Source organism: Condylura cristata, unplaced genomic scaffold (genome assembly GCF_000260355.1).
Source record: "Condylura cristata isolate star-nosed mole 26May11 unplaced genomic scaffold, ConCri1.0 scaffold00015, whole genome shotgun sequence".
Lineage (NCBI taxonomy): Eukaryota > Metazoa > Chordata > Mammalia > Eulipotyphla > Talpidae > Condylura > Condylura cristata.
Window position 1 is genome coordinate 36,733,470 of NW_004567116.1, and position 24,024 is coordinate 36,757,493.

General features: G+C 38.7%; 2 protein-coding genes and 1 pseudogene across 3 annotated transcripts in view; 2 read left to right on the forward strand and 1 right to left on the reverse strand.

The window, feature by feature from the left end:
- TRIM21 (tripartite motif containing 21) overlaps positions 1 to 6,439 on the forward strand; it is an 8,435-nt gene extending 1,996 nt beyond the window's left edge. For both annotated transcript variants that reach the window (XM_012725065.1, XM_004683149.2), the window contains exons 3-7: positions 1,303 to 1,398; positions 2,358 to 2,588; positions 3,391 to 3,413; positions 4,038 to 4,138; positions 4,387 to 6,439. In XM_012725065.1, coding sequence (XP_012580519.1) covers positions 1,303 to 1,398; positions 2,358 to 2,588; positions 3,391 to 3,413; positions 4,038 to 4,138; positions 4,387 to 4,931 — 996 coding nt within the window. In that variant the 3' untranslated portion in view covers positions 4,932 to 6,439. The remainder of the gene's footprint in view (positions 1 to 1,302; positions 1,399 to 2,357; positions 2,589 to 3,390; positions 3,414 to 4,037; positions 4,139 to 4,386) is intronic.
- Positions 6,440 to 11,625: 5,186 nt separating this feature from the next.
- Positions 11,626 to 12,528, reverse strand: LOC101630594 (olfactory receptor 52B4-like; the record flags this gene model as incomplete). Its single annotated transcript, XM_012725212.1, is given in 1 exon segment — positions 11,626 to 12,528. A coding segment is annotated over 1 exon segment (903 nt), but the record flags the coding sequence as incomplete, so codon positions are not given.
- A 4,618-nt stretch (positions 12,529 to 17,146) lies between these two features.
- Positions 17,147 to 21,512, forward strand: LOC101630824 (annotated as a pseudogene).
- The last annotated feature ends 2,512 nt before the right edge of the window (positions 21,513 to 24,024 follow it).

The following is a 24,024-nucleotide window of genomic DNA, read 5'->3' on the forward strand; positions in this document are numbered from 1 at the left end:
CCCCTTGAGCCTCTGGCCTGTACCCCAGTTCTGTATGCACAAATAAAAAAAAAATGTTTAACAATTGACAATAGTTTTCTCAGAAAAGTACCTTAACATAAATCAAGAGTGTAGATTGTAAACATAATCAGGATGTACTTCCCCATGGGATAGTTTGAAGGGACCTATAGAAGTAGATCTGAATTTAGATTTAAGCTGAGAAAGGATTGTTCAAAGGAGGACTTAATTATTTGCTGCTTTATTTGAGATGCTGTCTAGAATGATTGTTCATGCTGAAAAGAAATGGGGATGCTGATTGTTTTTGGTGGCTTTCTTTCTATGATCAAAAGAGTTTCTTTGTAACCACAAAAGTTTCGGTGTAGCCATGGAAATGAATAGTCAAAGATTTGCTTCAATTGTTAAAGATTTGCTTCAATTCCTATACGGATGTAATCGCACCACTTGGAAATTGTTTGAATAAAGAACTGCTAGAGTTTTTGGCAGGAGATACTTGCACCAGCTACAGTGTCAGTGTCTGCCTCAATTGCTCATTTCACCAATGCTGCCTCATCCTTCAAGAAAAAGACCCCTGACCGACCACCTGTCAGAGCTGGACTTTGACATCTGACATGGTCTCCAACACTTATTCTCTTTAGCAATTGTCCTTGGTAGTCATGCTAGTGGCTTAAATTTCTTCTCCAAGGAACTGCAAAGGTTCATTTTTTCTGTATTTTTACTCTATGATATCCATCTATTTACTAAAATTCATAAATTACATTTTTCTAATTCTATTTCAAGGGCATGCTTAGTAGAACACTCCTCAGTTTATCTGGTGACCTGGATGTATCTGTGGGAGATTTAAGAGGAAATAGAAATAGTGGGGTCCTCCTTGATGGCTCAGGGGTTAAAGATAGCATTATCAACCTACTAGCTACCGCCATCCACTTCAGCAGTTCAATCCTCAGCCTGCCAGGGAGCTGAACCACATGGCACAGCAGACCTCTCCTCCTCAACCAGTACCCCCAAAGCAGTGATTTCCCCACTCTGTCTCTATCAAATCCTCTCACTTACCCCACACCCCTGGCCTATACCTCATATCACACACACACACACACACACACACACACACACACATCGCTGGCCTACACCCCAGTTCTTCTATATTTTTTTAAAAAAACAGCTTTTTCCAAAGTCTTCCTATCTACAGAACCAGGCTCTAGCCCTCCCTCCTTCTCTGCACTGACTCTTCTAAGAACCAGTATAATAAGCTCACACAACCCCACCCCACAGGGGTGTGGGGCACTAACCTATCTTTCTCTGCAGAAGAAGCTGCAGGTTGCATTGGGGAAACTGAGAAAAGAGCAGGAGTTGGCTGAGAAGTTGGAAGTGGACATCGCAACCGAGAAAGCAAATTGGAAGGCAAGAGTCATTTCCTGAGGAGAATCATAGATCAGAACCTGGCAGGGCATAGGGCCCAGACTCAAAGTCCCCACCAGACCTAAGGCCTGTCTGAGTGACAGCTGGTACACCTCCACTCCAAGAATCCAGGTTTCGTACATCTGATAAGGGGGAGTCAAAAGGACAATTCTAACAAGATCGAGATGGAGAGTCTTAGGGGAAGCTGAAGAGACAAGCCCCACCCTAAAGCTTCTGTGCCTCAAGCCCAGTCTTAAGGGGGTGACAGCACCAGTGCCTCTGAATCTGGCATGAGGTATCCAGGGGGGATCCCCAGCTACAAGCCTGGCAGAAAATGGCAAAGACCATGAAGGACACACTTAAGGGGCCATCAAAGCCTGAGGGAGAAGAACCAGTTTGACCAGTTGCAAAGCAGGTTCAGAACACCAGGCAACAGTGGAATGGAGGGTGAGGACACGAAGGTCCCAGAAGAGGGAGGTTTGGACTAGGAAGAGTGATCGGCTTGCTGACACTGGGCCTTCCCCTGCTATCAGGACCCTCTGCTCACTTGTAGGAGATGGCAAGCAGAGACTATCTCAAGACGCTTTCCTCAGGATTAGGGAAGCATCCATCCCTGTTTTTATGAGGTTGTTGGATCGGGGGTCAAGCTTACTTTCTCAGGACCTCACTCAGATCTGCAGACAAAGGGCAGATGTGGGTGGTGACTGTTTCCAAAAGAGGTTGAGGAAAAGTGATACCATAGGCTGATGTAGCTACAAGGCACCCCCACCAACCCCATCCCCCTCTTAGTCCCAGAATTCCCTCCCACCTTCCTCCCTAGTGAAACTGGGGTGTGGGGGTCAAGGGGTCTTCCCAAATAGAACCAGAATGGTAAGTCTATGGGGAATAGAAATAGGTATGGACACTTATTCCCAAAATTTTGGAGGCTTCAATAAAAGCACCTCTCTCTGCTCACACCACAGAGGAAAGTTGAGAAGCACAAACTGAGGACTCATGCAGAGTTTGAGCAGCAGAAAAACTTCCTGACTAAAGAGGAGCAGAGGCAACTGCAGAAGCTCGAGAATGATGAGAGAGAGGAGCTGAGGATCCTGTGGGAGAAGGAGACTGAGCTGACCCAGCAGAGCCAGGCCCTACAGGAACTGATCTCAGAAATGGAGAGGAGGAGCCAGGGCTCAGCGCTGGAACTGCTGCAGGTGAGTCTGGGGGAGAGGCTTCCCCTGAGATCCAAGGATTAACTTAAGAGCCAGAGCTTTCTGGAGCTATGATTAAGACATGGATACTGGGGCCCAAATGTCCATTTGTTTTAGAAAATAATAAGCACAATGAAATTACTTAAGCCACTCAGGAAGCCAGGAGTAGTTTATAATAAAGGCACAGAAAGATACAGATTTAAGAGGAAATAATCCACGCAGCAATTAAATAAATTTGGTCATTTTTCTTCTGCCAAACATTCAGCCAAACTTTCTAGTGCACTTTGACTATGCCGAGGAACCTGCCAATTCCTCAACCCCTGAAACAGAATATCCTCAATGATTTGATTTTACATATAAGGAAAAATATTAACCACCTCGGATAAGATGTAGTTTTAACTAACCAGCACTGCCTCTCAAATAACTCAAGTCCATGAATAAGGCACAGAAATTGCCATGCATCCTGACTCGGTCTTTTTTCCTCCATAACAGTCTCTGGAAAGGAGCAGATAGCCCAAGTTGACTGAGACCCACTCTCCCCAAATATCTGGTCCTCAAATATTTTGAGTCAGCCCTTTCACTGGTTTTCTTTTCCCTAAATGTAGATCACCCACACTAGATTTCTGGCTATCATACAAGCAGCCAGATATTCCTGCTGCTCCAACCTAATCAGAAACATGTTTCAGATTTGGCCCTAGAGAAATAGGGGAGAGCTTGTAGTGATACATCACCCACAAGACTGGAATCTTTTTTGTAAACTAATGACTCCAGAACTTACTCTCCATCCTTTATTTTTTTTCCTTAGGAGGTGAAAAATGTTCTGGAAAGGTAAGTTTTCTTTACTAGAGAAGGAGATGCAGGAAGCATACAAAGCTGTGAAAAAGATAGTTAGAAAAACATGACATTTCCCACATCTTTCTGCCAATTCACAAAAACCCTCTCCTCCATAAAATATTTTCTGTTCTCAGAAAGACAATTAATGGACATCTCATCTCAATTGGTGAATTGTCCAAAGTAAATGAATAACATCTTCACAAACTGAAGCCTTAATGGAAATATTCTGTATACACCTGCTAGAACATCTTTAATCTAACCAGTTATTGTACAAACTTACCGGAAAGCATGGTGAGTAAAACCTATACCTGATTGAAATTCCTTGAGTTTCCTCACACTATTATTCAATCTCTATTGCTTACTTGTAAAAAGAAATAATGTGAAATAATCCTGGTGACCTCAGCCATAGAGAGGAGACATAGATTATGAGCTTCAGAAAATAACGTGACCAGGAATTCCCAGACAGTAACTAAGTACTCCCAATACTCAGAAGCCTAACATAGGAGGTATTTGCAATTTTCCACTGAGTTAAAGAATCGGTCATCCACAAGGGAGGTTCTAGTGTTGGGATATAGGAGGCTGGATAGAAATTAGAAATGGGATCTCTGTTTGCCCCAGGAGTGAGTCCTGGAGCCTGAAGGAGCTAGACATTGCCTCTCCAGACGTGACGACCATCTGTCATGTGCCTGGGCTGAAGAAGATGCTGAGGACATGTGGAGGTGAGGCAGGCACCAGAAGTTTAGGACAAGCCTGTTGGGACTATCAGGGAATAAAGAGGGGCAGTGTATTCCAGGGCTAGGAAGGGATGACAGTTTGGCAAACGTAAGGACAGCACAAGGCTGGAACTGGCCGAGTGTCCTTTCCTCACTGCGAGAAGTTCAGGGCCATGCTTTCATCTCTTCCTCTATCACAGACATAGGTACTACTTCCTCACACTGCCCTTGCCTGACTGTGGTTCTCTCTGCAGTGCACATCACCCTGGATCCACACACAGCCAACTCGATGCTCATTATTTCAAAAGATCTGAAACAAGTGAGGCTTGGAGACACCCCCCAAGCAGTGCCTGAGAATGAGAAGAGATTTGATAGTTATCCCATGGTGCTGGGTGCCCAATGTTTTGATTCTGGAAAACTCTACTGGGAAGTAGATGTGACAGGAAAGGATGCCTGGGATCTGGGGGTCTGTAGAGACTCCGTACAGAGGAAGGGATATTTCTCGCTGTGTCCCGAGAATGGCTTCTGGACAATTTGGTTATGGAACAAGCATTATAAGGCTGGCACCTCCCCCTCAACTTCCCTCCACCTTCAAGTGCCTCCATGCCAGGTTGGGATCTTCCTGGACTGTGAGGTCCGCACGGTCTCCTTCTACAACATCACTGACCATGGCTCCCTCATCTATAGCTTCCATGAATGTACCTTTGCTGGACCTCTGCGGCCCTTCTTCAATCCTGGTTTCAATGATGGAGGAAGCAATGCAGCCCCTCTGACCCTCCGTCCACTGAGGGTGGGGTGATAGGGTCCACTGGCTGTTGGCTGGCTCTGTCTACACTGACACCCCTCTGTTGGCACCCTTCATTGCTATAGGAGACTACCATGAGACAAACTTTTAGATGGGTTTGGAGCAAATATATCAACCAAAACATGTTTTTACCTTCTTTATGTGACTCAAGTTTTTGGTGGGTTTTTTTTTTAATTTCTTTTCTTTTTCCATCTCCTGTTCTTAAAGGTCTTCCTAGGTACAATGGGTTTCAAATCTGTCCCATTCAGTCTTTCCAACTTGCACACATCCGATCACAAGTGATATGATCAGTTGTGATCAGGTGGCTGTGGGAGTATAGTTGGAAGCTCTAGTCACTGCCTGAAGAGATCTGACCTAGCCATGAGGGAACTGATTTATGAAGGCAAAGGCCTCCTGGGGCTGTCACAGCTCTCTGGTCCACAGCTCTGGCCATCACAGTCCTGAGAGGTGTTTGTATTCTCAGTAAGCTTGACCAGTAATGGTGTTCCAGTACCCAAAATTCTAACCAAGAAGTGCCCAGGCTTCATGTCCATCCCTAACTTAAGTGTTCTTAGCAAATGGCAAATTCCTGCTTCCCCTGGGACACACAATTCTCTATTCTTTCTGAAATGTCTTTCTTATGGAAACATTACACCTGACTTTTGCAGAGTAAATGTTGTCTCCACTTAAAAAAAAAGGGAATGTATTTGCAGTATTCATGACCAACAGTCTAGAACTGAAAGGGCAAAGGGCCTATGGTCAGAATCAACAGGTTCTGGAGAACATAAAACTCGTTTTGAAAAATGCAAACATAGAATCACTTGCCTGAGGACCCAAAGGAGAAGTAGCAGTTTGAAGTTTAGGAACTGTGAATGAGTTTCACTTCTTGAACTTGAAGCAATTACTGAAAAAGCAAGAGCCAGCTTGAACTCTCTGGTAAAATTACACTGGCAAGTACAAAATATTACATCATAAATATATCTCCTTTTTTTGATGAGGGTGGGCATATACACTGGTTTGCAGAGGTGACACTCTATAGGGTGATGTGACCAGCAAAAGTGAATGCTAAGGTTAGCTAGCACCAATGGCTAAAAGTAAGCCACAGGAAGGCTTGTGCATATCCCTGATTACAGCTGTGCTAAGCTGTGCATTCATACTACAATGTTCCTTAAACTAAGGCCAGAAAACACATCCTACGCTCATTACAACATCAGATGTGCCTGCATCCTGTGCTACAGCATTGATCACCAAGCCCTGCAGAAGAGTTTATATTTCTGGACACTACAGACAGTAACAATGGAAGAGACTAGTCTTGACAGTCTACCCCAGGGCACTGAAGAGGTTCTTGAAACCAAACAAGAAAATAAGACCCAACAAGCATAAATCTTAGACCCTGAAAAACACACCAAAGAGGCAGAGGACGGGGGATCAGGACAATGGGTAAAGGGGGTCAATTTGATACAATATGAAAGCAACAGAACATCATTAGTGAATATAGTAGGGGATATATACATACAAAGGTGTACACTGTGCTACCAAAACTATAGCTTTGTAAACAAATGGTAAATCAATAAAAGTGCTATAAGATAAAACCAATGAGAAAGATTAATGATTGATAAAAGTTGTGGATCTAATATATTTCAAAGCAATGGTCATAAAGATGCTCACTGAACTCAAAAGAACAAAAAAGAACAAAGTAGAACCTCCAATGATGACAAGACTATAGAAGAAAATTTGACAATTTTGTATTCATAAGTTGAATACAAAAACAACTAAAAAAACATCCAAGGGCTTAACCCCAAACTCAAGAAACAGAAAAATAGACATGCAGTTTAGAAGATAAAGCAGTGAAACACACTGAACAGCAAATGGAAACATGAATTTAAAAAACTTTCCTGAAAGGAAACATCAAGCAAAATAACATTAAAACTATAAGAGTACCAGAAATGAAAAACAGAGGTAGAAAAGCTATTTGAAGAAATAATGACTGACAATTTCCCTAACCTGAGGAAACATACAGATAAAGAGGCTAGTAAAAGCAGCCAGATAAAAACAAATTGTAACCTATAGAAAATCTCCCATAAGGCAGTCAGCAGATCTTTAGCAGAAATTTTGCATGCCAGGATTTCTGGCATATCTTCAAAGTATTAAAAGTTTAAAACTTCCAGATGAGAATACATTACCTGGCAAGTTATTCAGAACTGAAGTGAAAATAAAGAACTTTACAGAAAAAAAAAACTAAAAGATTTCATCATCAATAACTCAAAAGATTTATTTAAAGGGCTTCTATAATTTTTTTTTTAAAGATTTATTTATTTGTGCATACAGAACTGGGGTACAGGCCAGAGACGCGGAGGGTGAGAGGATTCACCAGAGACAGAGCGGGGAGCAGAACAGGCAGATCGATGAAGTACACTGCTGAGGGGAGCAGCGGGCGGGTCAGGAGAGGTCTGCCACGCCATGTGGTCACCTCCGGGGCAGGCGGGAATCGAACTCATGCGGAAGTGGCTTTAGCTTCTTAGTGCAGTGCTTTAACCCGCTGCGCCACCAGGGAGGGCCCGGCTTCTATAATTTTTAATGGCATTAATTAACAAGAAACCATAAGGGGAAATCCCACTGACAAAAGTAAATAGAGTGAAGATAATGGAGCAAGCATATATCAATATAAAGATAACATGAAGGATAGAAGACAAAAGAGAATCATCAATTAAAACTACTACTTATTTTAGAAAATTGATCAAGTAACCTGTTGCATGTAGATTACTCTGGATATATCTAAACTCTTCTTCACAGCTAAATTTGGAGTTAATCAAGTGAGGGTACAACTGGTTTATACCTTTTTTTAAAATGGTTTTCTTTAGGGATTTTTAGCATGTGTGATTGAAGTGTGGAGCTGTAATTCTGTGAACTATGGATAGTCAACAAAATGCTCTTGAACGTTGCATTGTGTAAAATGGGTGTATTACCCAGGTACTCGTACACTTACATACATGGTACCAGGTACTCATTTTGGTACTGCTAGTTCTATACCAGAGGCATTTTCTTTTATTGTTACTTGTTTTCCAAACCTCATTTTAGCCACTTGAATGTCTGCTTGTGGCACAATTTGCCTCAAAAACATTCCAAGTTCTTTGATTGGAAAACAAATATACAATTAAAAAATTCAAAGATATCATATATTATGGGAACAGAAATTCCATTTTTATGTGGTTTAAAGGACATAAATCTAAACCTGAGTAAAGGATATGAAATTATTAACTGAGAAAACAGTAAACAGTAGAAAACTTATACAGCTATTTCATATTTAATTAAATAATGTACTAACAGTCTCAAATTTTTCCTATTTAGATCAACTATTCTGAAATAAAATAATAAAAATTAAAAGAAACTGGCAAATAATAACTATTGTGAGATATGTAACTCTTACCAATAACTGCTGAATAATTTTAAGTGGTCCAATAAGGTTTGAACAGTACGATTAATTTTGTTTTCCTATTTCTGGTTCTTATTTCTTAACTCATCCTGTTTCCTATTTCTTAACTCATGCTCTTTATCACATTACAAATATACTTATAATATTACAGAAACAAGTTTATCACATATGGAGAAAGATTTAATCATATAAAAGACAAGAACATGCTAAAATTTAACAACTATGTCTTAATTTTCTGATATTGGTCATTGAACTTTGTTTTCTTTACTTTTCCAGCTTTATTAGCATGTATTCTTGAAAAAAAATAGCTATAAAATGTACACTTTAAAAATCTAGGCGAAACCTCAGAAAAAATGTCAAACTGAAGAAAATAGTTTAATATTAAAACAATAAATACCACAAAAGAACAAAAGATAGATTTAAAAATATTGTAGGTATTTCTTTAGGTAAAAACACCAAAAAGTACAGAAACTATGGCCTAAGAATATATTTTCAATAAATATTAATATGGGGAAGTTATATTTTCATATTGAAAAATGGAAATAAAAACAATTTTAAGTCTGATTTAAATATCAAATAAGATAAGGTATGAGAATTTTTGCATAGTTTCAATAAATGGTTGTTATTAATCACAAAGAAAAACAATATTCAGTAAGTACAAAAAACTGTACAGAGTGTCTGTTAACTAAATAAGTTCAAATGAAGTACAGTGAGAAAATTATTCTACTTTATATATGGTAATTTTTTTAATGAAACTAAATGCTAGTATTGACTCAATAACTTTTGGCACATTTTTGTATTTCTGACAAGAATAAAGGCTAATAATTATCTAGATACCTTTTTCCAGTGTACCAGAAAAATCTAAAATCTTTATTTCCTCACCTAGTAATTTTGCTTAAGGTTAAAATCATATAAAATTTAATGCATATAAAACCTGGTGGTGCAGCAGGTTAAAGCACAGCACTAAGAAGCTAAAGCCACTTCAGCATGAATTCAGTCCCTGCCCCGGAGGTGACCCACATAGCACGGCAGACCTCTCCTGACCTGCCCACTGCTCCCCTCAGCAGTATACTTCATCAGTCAGCCTGTTCTGCTCCCCACTCTGTCTCTGGTGAAGCCTTTCACTGCCTCTGCACCTCTGGCCTGTATCCTAGCTCTGTATACAAAAATAAATAAATCTTAAAAAAAAAAAAACCAGTCTTGTGCACAAAAGTATCCCTAGAATAGCTATTATTCTCAAATTATTGATATAAATATTAAAAGGCAAAAGGTTGAACACTACCTCATCTAAATGTAAAATAGAAATTTTTAAAAGCATGCTTTTTAAATAGAGATAAAATAGCCATTAAGTTATTATAGATCTTTTTAATATATTATAGTGGCTAGAATACAGGTCTTTTAATGTATTATAATGGTTACAATACAGGTCTGTGGGGTAATGTTGATTTACAGAATCATGTATAAAGTTTAATTATGCATGTACATAATTAAATGTTGTTAGAAATTTGGAAGTACAACATCAAAATAACAGTAAATTCTCTGAGTGGTGGGATTATGTGCAAATTTAGTTTTAATTTTGTGTTCATATTTTCTCCATGGAATACTTAATGTAAAATGAGCAAACATCTCAAAACAAGCATCACCAATATGGTACTAACACACAGAAAAAGTGGTACCTCATCTTGAGATGAAGTGGTTATAATGACCTCACTGCTTTGGTGACCCCATGCTAAGCCTTGAAAGATGATAAAAATCCATTAAAAAGTCAAAGAAAGAACAGGTCATCCCATACAAATGGGCCACTTTCATTAAATGCAACAAGACACTTAAGAACATATAGAAATAAGCCATTCTTTGACACTGAAGCACAGATTACCTGAAAATGATATGGAAATCATTGCTGGAAAGGAAGTCTGAAATTATTCTGTACCATGTTGAAGGGCATGATCCTTAAGACACAATTTTTTAAAAGTCAAATGTCAATAGTATGGTGAACTAAATAGGCACTTCTCCAAGGAAGAAAAACAAATGGCTAATAGGCACATGAAAAAATTGTTCATTTATTTCTAGGGAAATGCAATTCATAACGATGATGAGCTACCACCTTACTTCTTGAGAATGAATCATATCAAAAAGACCGGAAACAATTGCTGGTAAGAATTTAGAAAAAAAAAGGAACCCTATTGTGTTGTTGGTGAGAATGGAAACAGGTTCTGTTTTTATAGAAAACATTACAGAGTTCCTCAAAAAGTTAAAAATGGGTCTGCCATATGACCCAGAAATTCTACTCCTTGGTTATCTACCCAATGAACACAGAAACACATTAGTGTTACAAATAGCAGCACTGTTTGTAATCATTAAGATATGAAAACAACCTAAATAAAAATAGAGGAGTAGATAAAGAAAATGTATTTATACACAATAAACTACTCAGCTATTGAAAAAGACAAATGCATGAAATTCACAATAACATGGATGGAGCAGGAAGGTATATGATCCATGAAATAAGTCAAAAGGAAATAGACTAGACAAATACCAGATGGTACCACTTAGAAGTGGAATATAGAGATGTCAAATGAAGTTTAAACTGGACTTTAAAACTAACCTTACTTAATGGCTGATTATAGGACTGAGGATCCATGAGAAAGGAAGGGGTGAGAACAAAGTGTGGGTGGGAGAGCATAATGGACCATGATAGTGGACTATAGATGCTTTGATGATGGTACAGTACTATAATAGCACCAAGAGATGGGAAGCCAGGGTGGGGGGTGTCCTCTGCTCCCAAAGAACAAAATAAAACAATGCAAACCAGCATTTCCTCAAAAAAAAAAAAGCTTAAAGCACAGTTCTTAACATCCTCTTAATACCTACCATACTTTGAGAAAGCATATAAAGGAATGCAGGTTTCACATGGGTGTCTGAGGATGTGGTGATATATCTGAGTTATAACCCAAGACAGAAAATTTATAATTTATCTCAATGAGATCCTGAATATAACATTGACTATTCCCAGAATTGAGATGAATTTTAGAGTAAGATATGACTACTAAAGAGTAACCTGTTATTTCCCCTACTCATGATCTATAATTATCTCAGTCAACCTACAGATAATGTGTTCAGACAGATTAAGGCAAGTCTCAAGTTTCAGGTAAGTTGCTCCAGAGACCAATAATATAATAAGACATATTTCCCCATGACTCAACTCTAGTTCTCTTGTTCACTGCTACCAAAGCATAGCTCATGGAAGAAACAAAATTTCTGAGAAGTCAGTTTCTTTCATTCCCAGATAATTTTTGCTTTGGAAGCAATATATATAAACCACTTGCTCTTGTATCTGTTTTGCCCTGACCCCATAGGTGGGGCAGGCATGCTAACATTGGCCAGCAGGATGTGGACATGTGGTGGGATATGGTGCCCAAAGCATTGGGTGAGGACTGAGAAAATCCCTGGCCCATAGAAGAAGATGATGACACACATGTGGGAGCCACACGTGTGGAGAGCCTTATGGCCAGCATCTTGAGAAGGGATGTGGAAGACAGCATAGAGGATCACAACATAAGAAATAAAAATGAGGAAAATATCTAGGATCACTGTTGACATTAAGACAAAAAATCCATACCAGATATTTATTCAAATATCATCACAGGCATATTTAGCCAAGCCAATGTGTTCACAAAATGTATGTGGGAGGATGTTATTTCTGCAAAAAGTCAGCCTCTTCAGAAGAAATATAATGGGAAAAATTGTACAATGTGCGCTCAAGAAAATGGCCACACCAATTTTCCCTATCAGAGAGTGTGTGAATATCATGGTATACCTTAGTGGGTAACATATGGCAATGTAGTGGTCAAAGGCCATCATTAACAAGATACCTGATTCAGAAATGAAGGAAGAATGCTGGGCAATACAGCTATTAAGAGAGATTTCTCTTTTATTGTACCAGAAAATGGCCAATGCCTTGGGTTCTGTGGTTGTGGCAAAGACAATGTCAGCTCCAGCCAGCATACAGAGGAAAAGATACATAGGTTCATGGAGTGTGCTCTTCATCAGGATAATGAAAATGAGGAAACCATTTCCAAGTAGAGCAAAGTCATAGGAGATGAAAAGGGGGATAGAAATCCACAGGTGTAGGTCTTCTCGACCTGGAATGCCCAGCAGATAGAAGATCGTATAGTTAAACCCATGTGGTTGAAGTTAGCCATTCCTAAGCCAAAGTGGATTTCAATTTTACCTAACAGAGACAAAGATAAATACAAAGCGGTTTTCCTTTAGTTTTCTGATTAAATATATCAAGTTAAATACTTGCCTTTACCACTGTCTCTTAGTGCCTGGCTAAGATATCAATAAAATAACCAAAGTAATCAAACACACACACACAAAAAGCAGACAAGACAAGAATTAGCAACATTTTCGAAAGCAGGTGGATTCTATTGGCTAAGCAGGTAAAGTATCAAGATAACCTTTTTTGCAAAAGTCTCAATGTAAGACACAGGGTCCTTCTCTAAGTAAAGATAAGGGAATTATTTTTTTAAGTATTATTAGTTGGAAATCTATATAAAGCAAACTTAGACTCCTGGATCCTTATTCCCAACCACTATGACTATGTAGCACTTTTCATCCCTGGAGTGGCAATTCATTCCCTGATGAAGTTTTAAGCGTGAAAATCTTGAAGTCTCTAGCTAAAGTAAGCATACTTGACTGAAGCAGAGAAATAAATGAAAGTTTCCTTCCACATACTGATCTAAAATGAAACATCAGCACACTTCTCCATAACTACAGATTCTAGGTATAGGGAAATTTGTGTAGGGAGAGACTTCCCGTGAAATTCTCCAATCCAGAATTTTACAACAAAATAAGACAAAAATGTTTAGGAGTAGATAAGTTGTTTCTGATCTTCAAAGTGCCTCAAAAGATTTATCACCAACTAATACATCCAGAGAAAGCTACCGAAATAAGGGAATGAACCAAAAATAGAGAAATGTAGATTCCAACAAGAGAGTCAAAAAAAAAATGGTACAGTACAGGAGATGATTCAGGCTGTGAAGGAGTGAGGAATTCCTTGGATAATGGTGAAGGCTGACAACTGTAGAGTTCTAGAGTATCCATGTCTAGATCGGAACAGGGGATAGAGGATACCAAAAGGAAAGTCTCAAAGGAAAAAAAGAAAAGCTTGTTCTGAAATGTAATCTATATTTTTTGTGGAAAACAAGTCACATACAAATTCAGCAAACAAAAAATAGTTATTCACGACAAGGGAGGAAAAAATTGTACTAAGAAATAAATGTGCTGTATCACTCTATACTATATTCTCAGTTATTATAATTATGTAAACATAAATATGTATCTTAAAATTATTATATAACTCAAAAATCAGTAAGAGAGGAGTCTGCATGTGTCTAAATGTATGAATTAATGTAGGTGTTTGTTAAGAGGAGTATGCTAAGAGGAGGAATGGGTAGAAAAGCTAATGCTATATTCTATTAGAAACATTTTAAATTAATTCATATACTTCTCTGCTCCTAAAATCTCACATCATGTATAACAAAGTCTTCAGGCTTAGACCAAGAAAAGGAACCGTGACTGGACGAATCACAACTAGTTGAAGATTAAACTAGAGAGATTATCTTCATGAGTTCTCAGGAGGTCACTTTTATCCAATGGCCTCATTTCCCTATTTCCCTTGGGTGATGACTCTACCAACTAATCCATAGTCCAAACGGGCCAGTCATAATGCCTTCTTCCTACTTTTTCTCTTGAGACATGGACCTCTGGCACTTCACTGGCTATTTCCTCTCTATCCTAAGATGTTGTATATCTATCTGTATCTTTGCATACTCAGAATCTCTCACTCCTAACTTAATATTCTCTCCTGAGAAAGCCCTGTGCCTATTTCAAGTACTATACCCACTTTAATCAACACTCACCATAACTTAATCAGATGCCCATTTATTTTAGAAATAAAAATCTTAGAAAACTACTCTTCATGATTAATGTTCACGTTATTTTCTTTATTTCTTTTTATCCTGGTTATAAATACCTGCTTATAGAAGTAATGTATAAGGATTATAAAGAGATTTTCCAACAAGTTCCCTGCTGACATGAAGGCTGCTTGCCTGGGACAGGTATAGTTCATCCCCTTCAGCATTTTTCCCACATGGCTTTGAACTCAGCTTAGAAAACTATCTTTGGCAGTATTTGTAAGGATTGCCAACTTCAGCCAAGCAACCATCCACTTGAACAAAGAAGAAACTCAGTGGAGAATGTCCATGATAAAGGAATGAAAGGAAGACATAGAAGGCAGATGCCATCACCAACATGGCTGCAACAAGTCTCTAAGTTCTCTCTGGGATATAATAAATAAGGGAGAAATTGCTATTTCTTGCATAAATGGATTATGCTAAATGAGGGATCATACTAAACACAATGAGTCAAAGAAAAAGAAACATTGTATGAGCTCACTTACAATATGGAATCTAAGAAAAAGACTCAAAGAAAGATTAGATTTGTAGTTTCAAAGACATGGGGATAACAAGGGATGGTAGAAGACCCCCTGAAGGACATACTGGGGACAAACCCAAGTGAAGGCAGAAAAGAACACCAATTATTTATACCAATGTGTAAGAATAATCTTTTACATTGAGAACGCACAAAATAGGAAGAAGCATAGACCTTTCACTCTACACACTGCCCAGCTCAAGCAGGTGTGGAAAATAAATCATTAATTTTTTTCCCATTATAAAAACTGTTCAGCCACTGCCACACATGGAGCCACATCACATGGGGAATACAAAGATTATTCCTTAGTGAATGTGCTTCATGACTGCAATAGCTTTGGTACATGCTTTTGTTTAGGCCATTCTCCTGTTCATAAACTGCAAATTCATTGTAAATATGATTGTTTCCACCCAGAACAAACAGGTGGGGTGGGGGAGAGTGTGCATGATTTGGTTGTACTTATAGGCAAATAAAAGCAAGACTTGAAAGCTAGCCTTGGAAAGAGAAAAACAGAAAATGAGTTGCTGATGGAACCAAACCCAGTTGGACCACAGGTGAATAGTTTTACTCTTGGATGGGAAAAGAAGCAGTTCTTTATTTGAAATAGGTACGAGTAACTAAGAATGACCTATGCTGATGAACTTAGGAACTGAAACAGAAGCAGTCTGAAAGACTGTCATCATGGCAAAATAAAAGCAAAAGCACCTGCTGAAAAGAAGTCATAGGTTACAGTCTCAAACTACAGACTGGTTGAGGACTGGGCATATACATAATTGGCAGCAACACCTGATTTTTAGGATTCATGATGCTGTTCCACCAGATATTTTTGGGGATTGAAAATCATAAATTCCCTGCACTCCTCACTCTCCCTCGACCTGCATGACCTCAACATTTTATCCACATTTTGAAGTCAAATTGAGCACAATCCCAAATTACAGATGGGAGGCTGACAGGCTGGACAAGCTCACTTTGAAATTACAGTTGGGGTTGCAAGTCACCACTAATGGACATGTGACATCTTTTGGGGGGGTGATGAAAATGCTGTAAAATTGATTTGTGTAATTGTTGGGATTTGTAAGATTAAAAACTCAGTCTCTTCCTTGTTTTGCAGACAGGGATGGAAAGTTTTGAACAAACAAGGGGAACTGAAGAGTTATCATGGGAACTTGGCCCTGAGACCTAGGGGACCCAAATGGTCATTATTAAAATATGGCTGTACCAGCTGGCCCATGAAAAAATGTTCACAATCATTTATTAGAGAAATTCAAATCAAGATCACATGAGATACAATCTCACACCTTTTGAGAATGACCCATGTCAAAAAGAGCAGAAACAATAAATGCCAGCGAAAATGTAGAGAAAAGGGAGCCTTCCTACACTGTTGGTGGGAATGTAAACTGGTTCAGCCAGAATGGACAGCAGTATGGAGCTGTCTTAAAACATTAAAAATGGATCTGCCATTTGACCCAGTAACTCTACTCCTAGCCATCTATCAAAAATTCAAAAATACTAATTCCAAAGGAAACTTGCACTCCTATATTTATTGCAGCATGATTTACAAAAGCTAAATTATGGAAACGACCTAAGTGAACAGATGAGTAGATCAAGAAGATGTGGTAATATGAACAATAGAATATTACTCAGTGATCAAAAATAATAAAATCATGTCCTTTGTAGCAACATGGCTGGTTCCTAAAAGAATAATGCTAAGTGAAATAAGTCAGAAGGAGAAGACAAACACTAATGGTGTCACTAACATATGGATTTTACAGCAACTAAATTAATAGATCAAGTAAAGCTTAAAAACTAAGTCTTGATAGCTGACTAAAAACAGAAACACTAAGAGAAGTAGTGGGAGGGGGGTAAAAACAAAGAGGGAAGGAAGCACAACGGTCTCTAGGGTGTTGTGAGATGTGGCTGACTTGGCGGTGGGTACACTATGGTGGTATTACCAGATGGGGGTACCCCAGTTACTACCTCAGTTGAAAATAAATTTAAAAAAGAAAAATAGGGCCATCAAACCCACCTGTGACCATTAAAGATTGATGTAAATTCTTAAAGAAGGCAAAGACTAAACCCACTCTGACACTTCAGTAACTGCAGCCAGCATAGACCTCTTCCTAAATCTTATAATGCCTACAAACTCTGAGTATAAAAATTTCCCTCCCTGTGCAAACACTTTCATCTTGCCCACTTTTCTAGCAGGATAATAAGTCCTAAAATCAATACAACAAAACTAAACAGACTAAACGCACAGCTATACTTCAGAGACATTCCTCAGGGGAGGGAAAAGATACAAGACATGGATGGGAAGAGTACAAGCACTGGGGTGATGGTACACAGGTGAACTGATGGTAGAAATTCTATGGGGACTACACCTGATGTAAAATATATACAAATAAAGAAATTGTATTTAAAAAATCAGTAAGTCCTCTTCTCTTTTCCATGCTCTCGTTACTGAATTCATTCACCACCATAGCCCTGGTGTCCTTTCAAGGACATTCATCTCCCTCTCACAGCTGTACTGGCACACAATTCATAAGTCTCTAGACATCACTGTTCACTAAACATGGGTGTGCTTTGTGGTATGGACAAGAAACATTTTAAAATAACACTAGATAACCCTCCCTGGTGGCACAACAGGTTAGGGCACAGCACTGCAAGCTGGCCGCAGCTGCTTCAGTGCGAGTTTGATCCCCGGCCCTGGAGGTGATCCACATGGCTCTGCAGACCTCTCCTGACCCCCCCCCCCCCCGCTGCTCCCCTCAACAGTGTACTTCGTCAATCTGCTTGTTCTGCTCCCCACTCTGTCTCTGGTAAATCCTCTCACCGCTCCTGCACCTCTGGCTTATACCCCAGTTCTGTATGAATAAATAAATAAATCTTTTTTTAAAAGTAACACTATAAAAAAATACATAATCATCGGCAACTGTCCTCTCCAAATCTACTACAGTTCGCTTGAGAACCTAAAAAATCCTTAAGTCTCACATCAACCCTTATATCTTGTAAAATTCTGCAGTTTGAGACTCAATCAGTAATTAATTACAAGACAGAGAAATAAATATAAGAGCTCATACTCACTTCTTAGGAGGCAGGTATTCCATGGAAATGAAGCTCTACTAAGGCGAGTTCTGCCCACCCAAGTGTCTTGTGGGAGCTGGAGTGGGGGCAGGCCTTCCAGCCCACGGTGGAGTAGCCCCACTAGAGTAACCAAACAAGTGGTTCTTGTGTTTTCATATGAGATTCAGTTGGAATCACCTGAGTCCTGTCCTCAACGAATTCTAATTGAATTGGTCTGGAGTGAGTTTTAGAGAATCAAGAATTGCAAAAGTTCCCCAGGTGATTCTAATGTAATCTCTCTCCTACATCTTCTGGGTCAGGGTTTTCAATCTTGACACTATCAACATTTTGTGAGATGATTTCATTGGGTGTGGAGGGCAGGGGCACTGCCTTACAATCTGTGCATTCTAGGGTGTTTGGGCATCCATGGCCTTGGCTCACTAGATGTCAGTACCACTCTCCAATTTTGACAATCAAAAATATTTTCAGATATTGGGGTGTGTGTGTGTGTGTGTGTCATGGGGGGTTTAGGCAGCTATTGAGAGAAAGGAGATGGCGCCTACAAAATTGCCCCATTGTCCCTGCTTGAGAGCTGCTGACATAATTGCAATTAGCTGACTCCTTCCATCATATGAAGTCTATCAAAATACACACATATTCAATACATTTCTCAGTCATAAAATAGAGGTGGAGTGGGAGAATTGGCTGAAGAAGGCTAAAAGGTACAGACTTTCAGGTATAAATTCTGGGAATGTAACTATAAACATGTTGACTACAGTCAACACTACTGTTTGATATATTTGAGAGCTGCTGAGAGTAAATCCTACAAGTTTGCATCACGAAGGAAAAAATTTCCTTTTCTTTTTTCAGTATCTATGTGAGATGATACATGTCAAATTATTGCAGAAATCATTTCACAGGATATGTAAGTCAAGTCATTATATTGTATACCTCAAACCTATATGTCAATTATATCTGAATAAAACTGGGGGAGGGGAGAAAGATCTCAGATGCTTTGGAGATCTGAATAGAAGTTCACCATTAGTCAAAGAAAGGATAAGACCCAGGAGTGGAAGAACAAGACACAGCAATAGAAGAGTGAAGGATAAATGAACTACTGTAGATGAGGAACAGTTATAAAAAATGAAATGGGGAATATTGCCAGAAAGGAATCCTTGGGGAATACCTAATGACCATAGTTACTACACTGAAGTGGAAATTCTTGGAAAACTCCTACCTGAAATTGAACAGTAACAGGCTCCCAAATTCTATCCACTGGCATATTCAATGTCACAGTCCCAGGGGATCACCAGACTTCAGCGTACCTGGCATCTTAAAAGTTACACCTAGCAAAGTCACATATTTCTGTCATTAATATATCAGTTAATTCACTCAATCAGATTCCATTCAACCAATATTGTTGTGCACTAAGAGAAGTTCAAGATTAGGCTCTGAAGAAGTGAATAAAACACAACCCTTACCTTTACAGTTGTCAGGAGCTGTGCTGTGGTTGTCCCTGATTTGCTGTCTTTCCACATAGTCTTTTATTCCTTTGCCTGTCTGAGACTTCTTAAAATGGCTACTGGCCTCAAAAGAGGACAAAATGGAAGTTGCAAGGTCTCTTAAAGCATATGCTGTGAATTCACATATCTCTTAAACTTATTCTGTTGGTGAAAGCAAGTCATTAGACCATCGCAGATTCAAGACACTGCAGATTAGGCCACACCTTGTGATGGCAGAATGGTGAAAGGGAAGAATTTTTGCACATGGTGAACCATAGTTGAAAAACTCTGAGACTGACAAATGTTCCATTTTTACAACATATTCTGCTGGAAAGAGCTCTTATCCATGGCTAGTGGCAGTGAAAATGATAAACTATGGAAAGACTCTTCCATACACAACAAAATTACAAATTCCTTTACTGTTTGATCAATGTTATCATACTTAAAGTGATTTATAAATGTAATTAGCTAAATAAGAGAGGGGACAATAGGGGGGAAAATGAAGAGAATCTCAGGTCTTGGTAGAACAATGTCAAAAAGCTAGACATGATGTGAAGCTGGGACCCAAAATGAAATGAGAAAGAGAATGATACAGAAAAATAATTTAGAAATAATAATACTGAAATGCCTCTGTGTAGAGGATAGGGTCTAAGGTATGGTCAAGTTGTGAACTAAATTATGAAGTGGTGATCCTGACCTTGAAAATCAGAAAAATCTGCCTATACAACCCACTACACTAGAAATATTGACCATACTGTGTGTTGATATATATAGTCACCTTTCCTTGTATAGCTGCCTTTATGTTTAAATTATTTATGATAAACCAGTCAATTTCAAGATCAAGTATCATCATGTTACAGCTTTCCCAGACATACATAATGATTTCCTCTGTCTATTCACAATTCTCTGTTCAAAGTGAAAACCATACAATAATATCTCTTAAGTTGGTTATTTGGCAATAAATGCAGTTGGCCATGAGTTGTTGAAGGTGCATACCATATCCTTCATCTGTGTAATTCCCTGTTATTTGCATGTTCATAGGGCAGGAAGAGTATGAAATAGGTAAAGAGTTCCTGATGTCTTCACAAATATTAGTGTAATTCTCTTAAGAATATTTTTTTAAAAATGTATTTTCCTCTCTATAAATAGAAGGAACCACATCTTCACTAGATATGACTACTTAAGCCACACTGGTGTCAGTCATGTGGTCTTCTACTTGCTGGGCATCCCAGCCTGGAGAACCAGCACAGGTAGATTTCCATCCCTTTCTTCATGTCCTATGTTATTGCTCTGCTCAGGAACAGCCTGCTCATCTGCATTATCTTCATGAAGCACAGCCTCCATAAGCCCATGTACCTCTTCCTCTGCATGCTGGCTGGAGTAGACATGGTCCTCACCACATGCACAGTGCCTCAGTCCTTGTCCATCTCTGGTTCTATGCTGGGCCATCTCCCTGGATCGTTGCATCACTCAGCTCTTCATCATCCATTCCACTTTCACCTAAGAACTAGGGATCTTGCTGCTGATGGCATTTGACCACTACATTGCCATCTGCTACCTGCTGAGATATACTATTCTCACACATGCACTGATTGGGAAAATTGGTGTCTTCATCTTTCTAAGAAGTTATTGTACAATTTTCCCCATCATATTTCTTGTGAAAAGATTGACTTTCTGCCAAAACAATATTATCCCACACACCTTTTGTAAGCACATTGGCTTGGCTAAGTATGCTTGTGATGTCATTCAAGTGAACATCGGTATGGAATTTCCATCCTCATGTTAATGGTGGTTCTAGATCTTGTGCTAATTTTTGTTTCCTATGTGCTAATTCTCTATGCTGTGTTCCACATCCCACCCCAAGATGCTTGCCAAAGCTCTCAACACATGCGACTCCCACATCTGCATCATCATCCTCTTTTATGGCGCTGGGATCTTCACACTTACTCAGCAGTTTGGACACCACATTACTCCTCATGTCCACATCTTGTTGGCTAATACCTGCATTCACTTATGATGAATCCCATCATTTATGGGATCAAGACCAAGCAAATTCAGGAGCAGGTGATTCACATATTATTTGAAAATCAGAAGTCACTTTGGTAGAAGAACTGAGTTTTCAGACTCTCTATCTGTCAAGTGGTCTGGAGAAATGGTGGGTGGGAGGGGGTCAGCCAACACACTAAGAAATAACTCCTCCATACATGCTTCCCCTCAGTCATGGGCTCAATTCCATGTTGCTCAATTCTCCCCTTCTGGGCCCACCACCTGAGTATCAGTGCCTTGTTGTACTTTTGTATGATGGCTCCCCACTTTGTATGATGACCTGAGTCATCTCCATGGTGATATCTAATTTCTTTTATTATTCATGGTATAATTTTCCTGGAAAGCCAAATGATTTTTACTGTACTCTGCACCACAGTCTCCATGCATTTCTCTATACCCACCTGTTGTTTAGTGAAAGCATGAATTTCCTCAGTTTCCAACCTGGTACAGTGCCTGTTGGTCTCTAATATCCAAGAGGTACTTCATTTTTGCCCCAAGTCACTGTACCTTCTGGGTTTAATGGCCTTCTGGAAAACTTTCAGATTATCCTGCTAGGAGTAAAACAAGGAATTTCACTTGTGAAGAATCTTATGCTTGCTTTTGAGGCTCTTTGTCAGATAATTGCAAACCTGAGGTATCTCCATGATGGTATCCATTTTCTTTATTATTCAATGTGTAATTATCCTGGAAAGCCAAATGATTTTTTACTGTACTCTGGATAATTTGGATAATTTGTACTCTGGATAATACCCAAATTATGTGGTGAAACTCTGAAATCTATTTGATCTTCTATTTAGTAGGAATAGTACATACATCTGGAAAAGTCTATGTCCAGTTCCTGCTGGGGACTATGAAAACCATTGAGCAAAGTGGAGGATTAGCTTGCACTATTCAGTGCACATGGGGACAAGGGAAGTTCAGCTTCCCGAGTAACCCCACTAACACTTTCCTAGTGAAGGTGGGATTCTGACTTCAGTGGGGATAGAGCTGAACTCCTGAGTCTTCTCATCACATGGGAAAGTTGTGGAGTGCTGAACCAGGCTATCCATTGCTTTACAACATTAGCAGTGGTGCTAAGATGGGTACTAAAATTTTCCTGCTTGGCCTTTGACAAAATGACTTTATCAATTTTGACTTGAAAAGCTATTATACCTTATGGCCTGGGGTAGTGAGAAAGCTTTCACTGAGAAGAGAATTTAGGCTGATATTTATCTGATAAAAAAATTGATAGAAAAATAAGCAAAGATTATTTGGACACTTGAGGGAAAAAAGGCAGTTTAAAGGACTTCTACTTGAAATGAGATCGTGAATGAAAACAAAATGAGGTTTGTAGAAGGGTAGTTGTGAAATTGAAATAGGAGATAAAGTAAGATGAGGTAAATAGGGAACCAATATGATAGGGTCGAATATGCAATGTTTAAAATTTGATTTACAGATTATTTTCCCCTGGTTGATTTCTTAGAAAATCTTTGGGGAGGAACTTGATGCCATGGGAGCACAGTTAAAACAACTCCAGCAGAGAACAACCAACCATTTTCAAATGCTCTTCTGAGGCTGAACAAGACAAGGAGCTATAAATGACCACTGACAATTTCAACATGCAAATTGCAACATTACCACCCAAAGTGATATAAAATACAGATCAGTAGACTACTATAGTATTTTAGAAGAAACAATTAAATTGTTGACTGACATTGTGTAATTAACAAATATCAGAGAATGGACTGAATTCATGCTGACCGTAAAATAAATTTGGATATTTCTAATATTTTTAAAAATCATGATTGTTATTGTATTGAAGAAAAATACATAGCTGCACAAGATAAATTAAGAAGCACACCATAAAGATAATTATGACATTAAATAAAGTTTTTGTCATGGTATAATGAAAATAATGTAACACGAGAAAAATAGAATTCTGAATTAAAATATCTTTGGTTTGTGAGGTTAATCTTTATTTTTAAAAAAAATGCTTAAATAAGTTGGTTCTTTATTTTGTGTATATTTCCCATTCAGATAAGACTCAAAAGAAAATATTTCACCTCATAGTATATAAATGCTAATACAAGTTAGAAGATTCTTAAAATTCTGAGCTCAGTGAATCTTAAAGAATAATGAAAAATCGATTAGCATTTTTTATTCAGATAAAAATGACATAAATAATAGCTTTGACCCCAAAACATAAATATTTCTTTTCTTCAGGTTAAATATCTTTACTTTGTCTTTTCACATTGTCAGCCAGCCTCTCAAAACTTTTGTTCTGTGTATGATGCTGTAGGACATGTCATAATAATATTTCCATTGTGGAAACTAGAAAAAGACAAATAAATTACAAACATTATATATTAAATCATCAGCGAACTAGATGAACAAAACAGAGAAAAAAAAGAATTAGTCAAAAGTTGAAAACTCCAACCACATTTTACCCCTGGAATTATTTACTGATTCTGGAACTGGCAAAGGATCAATATTGGTCTAGGATGAAGACTTTTCCTGGAGAACAGAGAAGCCAGAGAGTTCTTAGTGGCCAGGACTGCAGAATGAAGGCTTTTCATGGAGAACATAGAAGCCG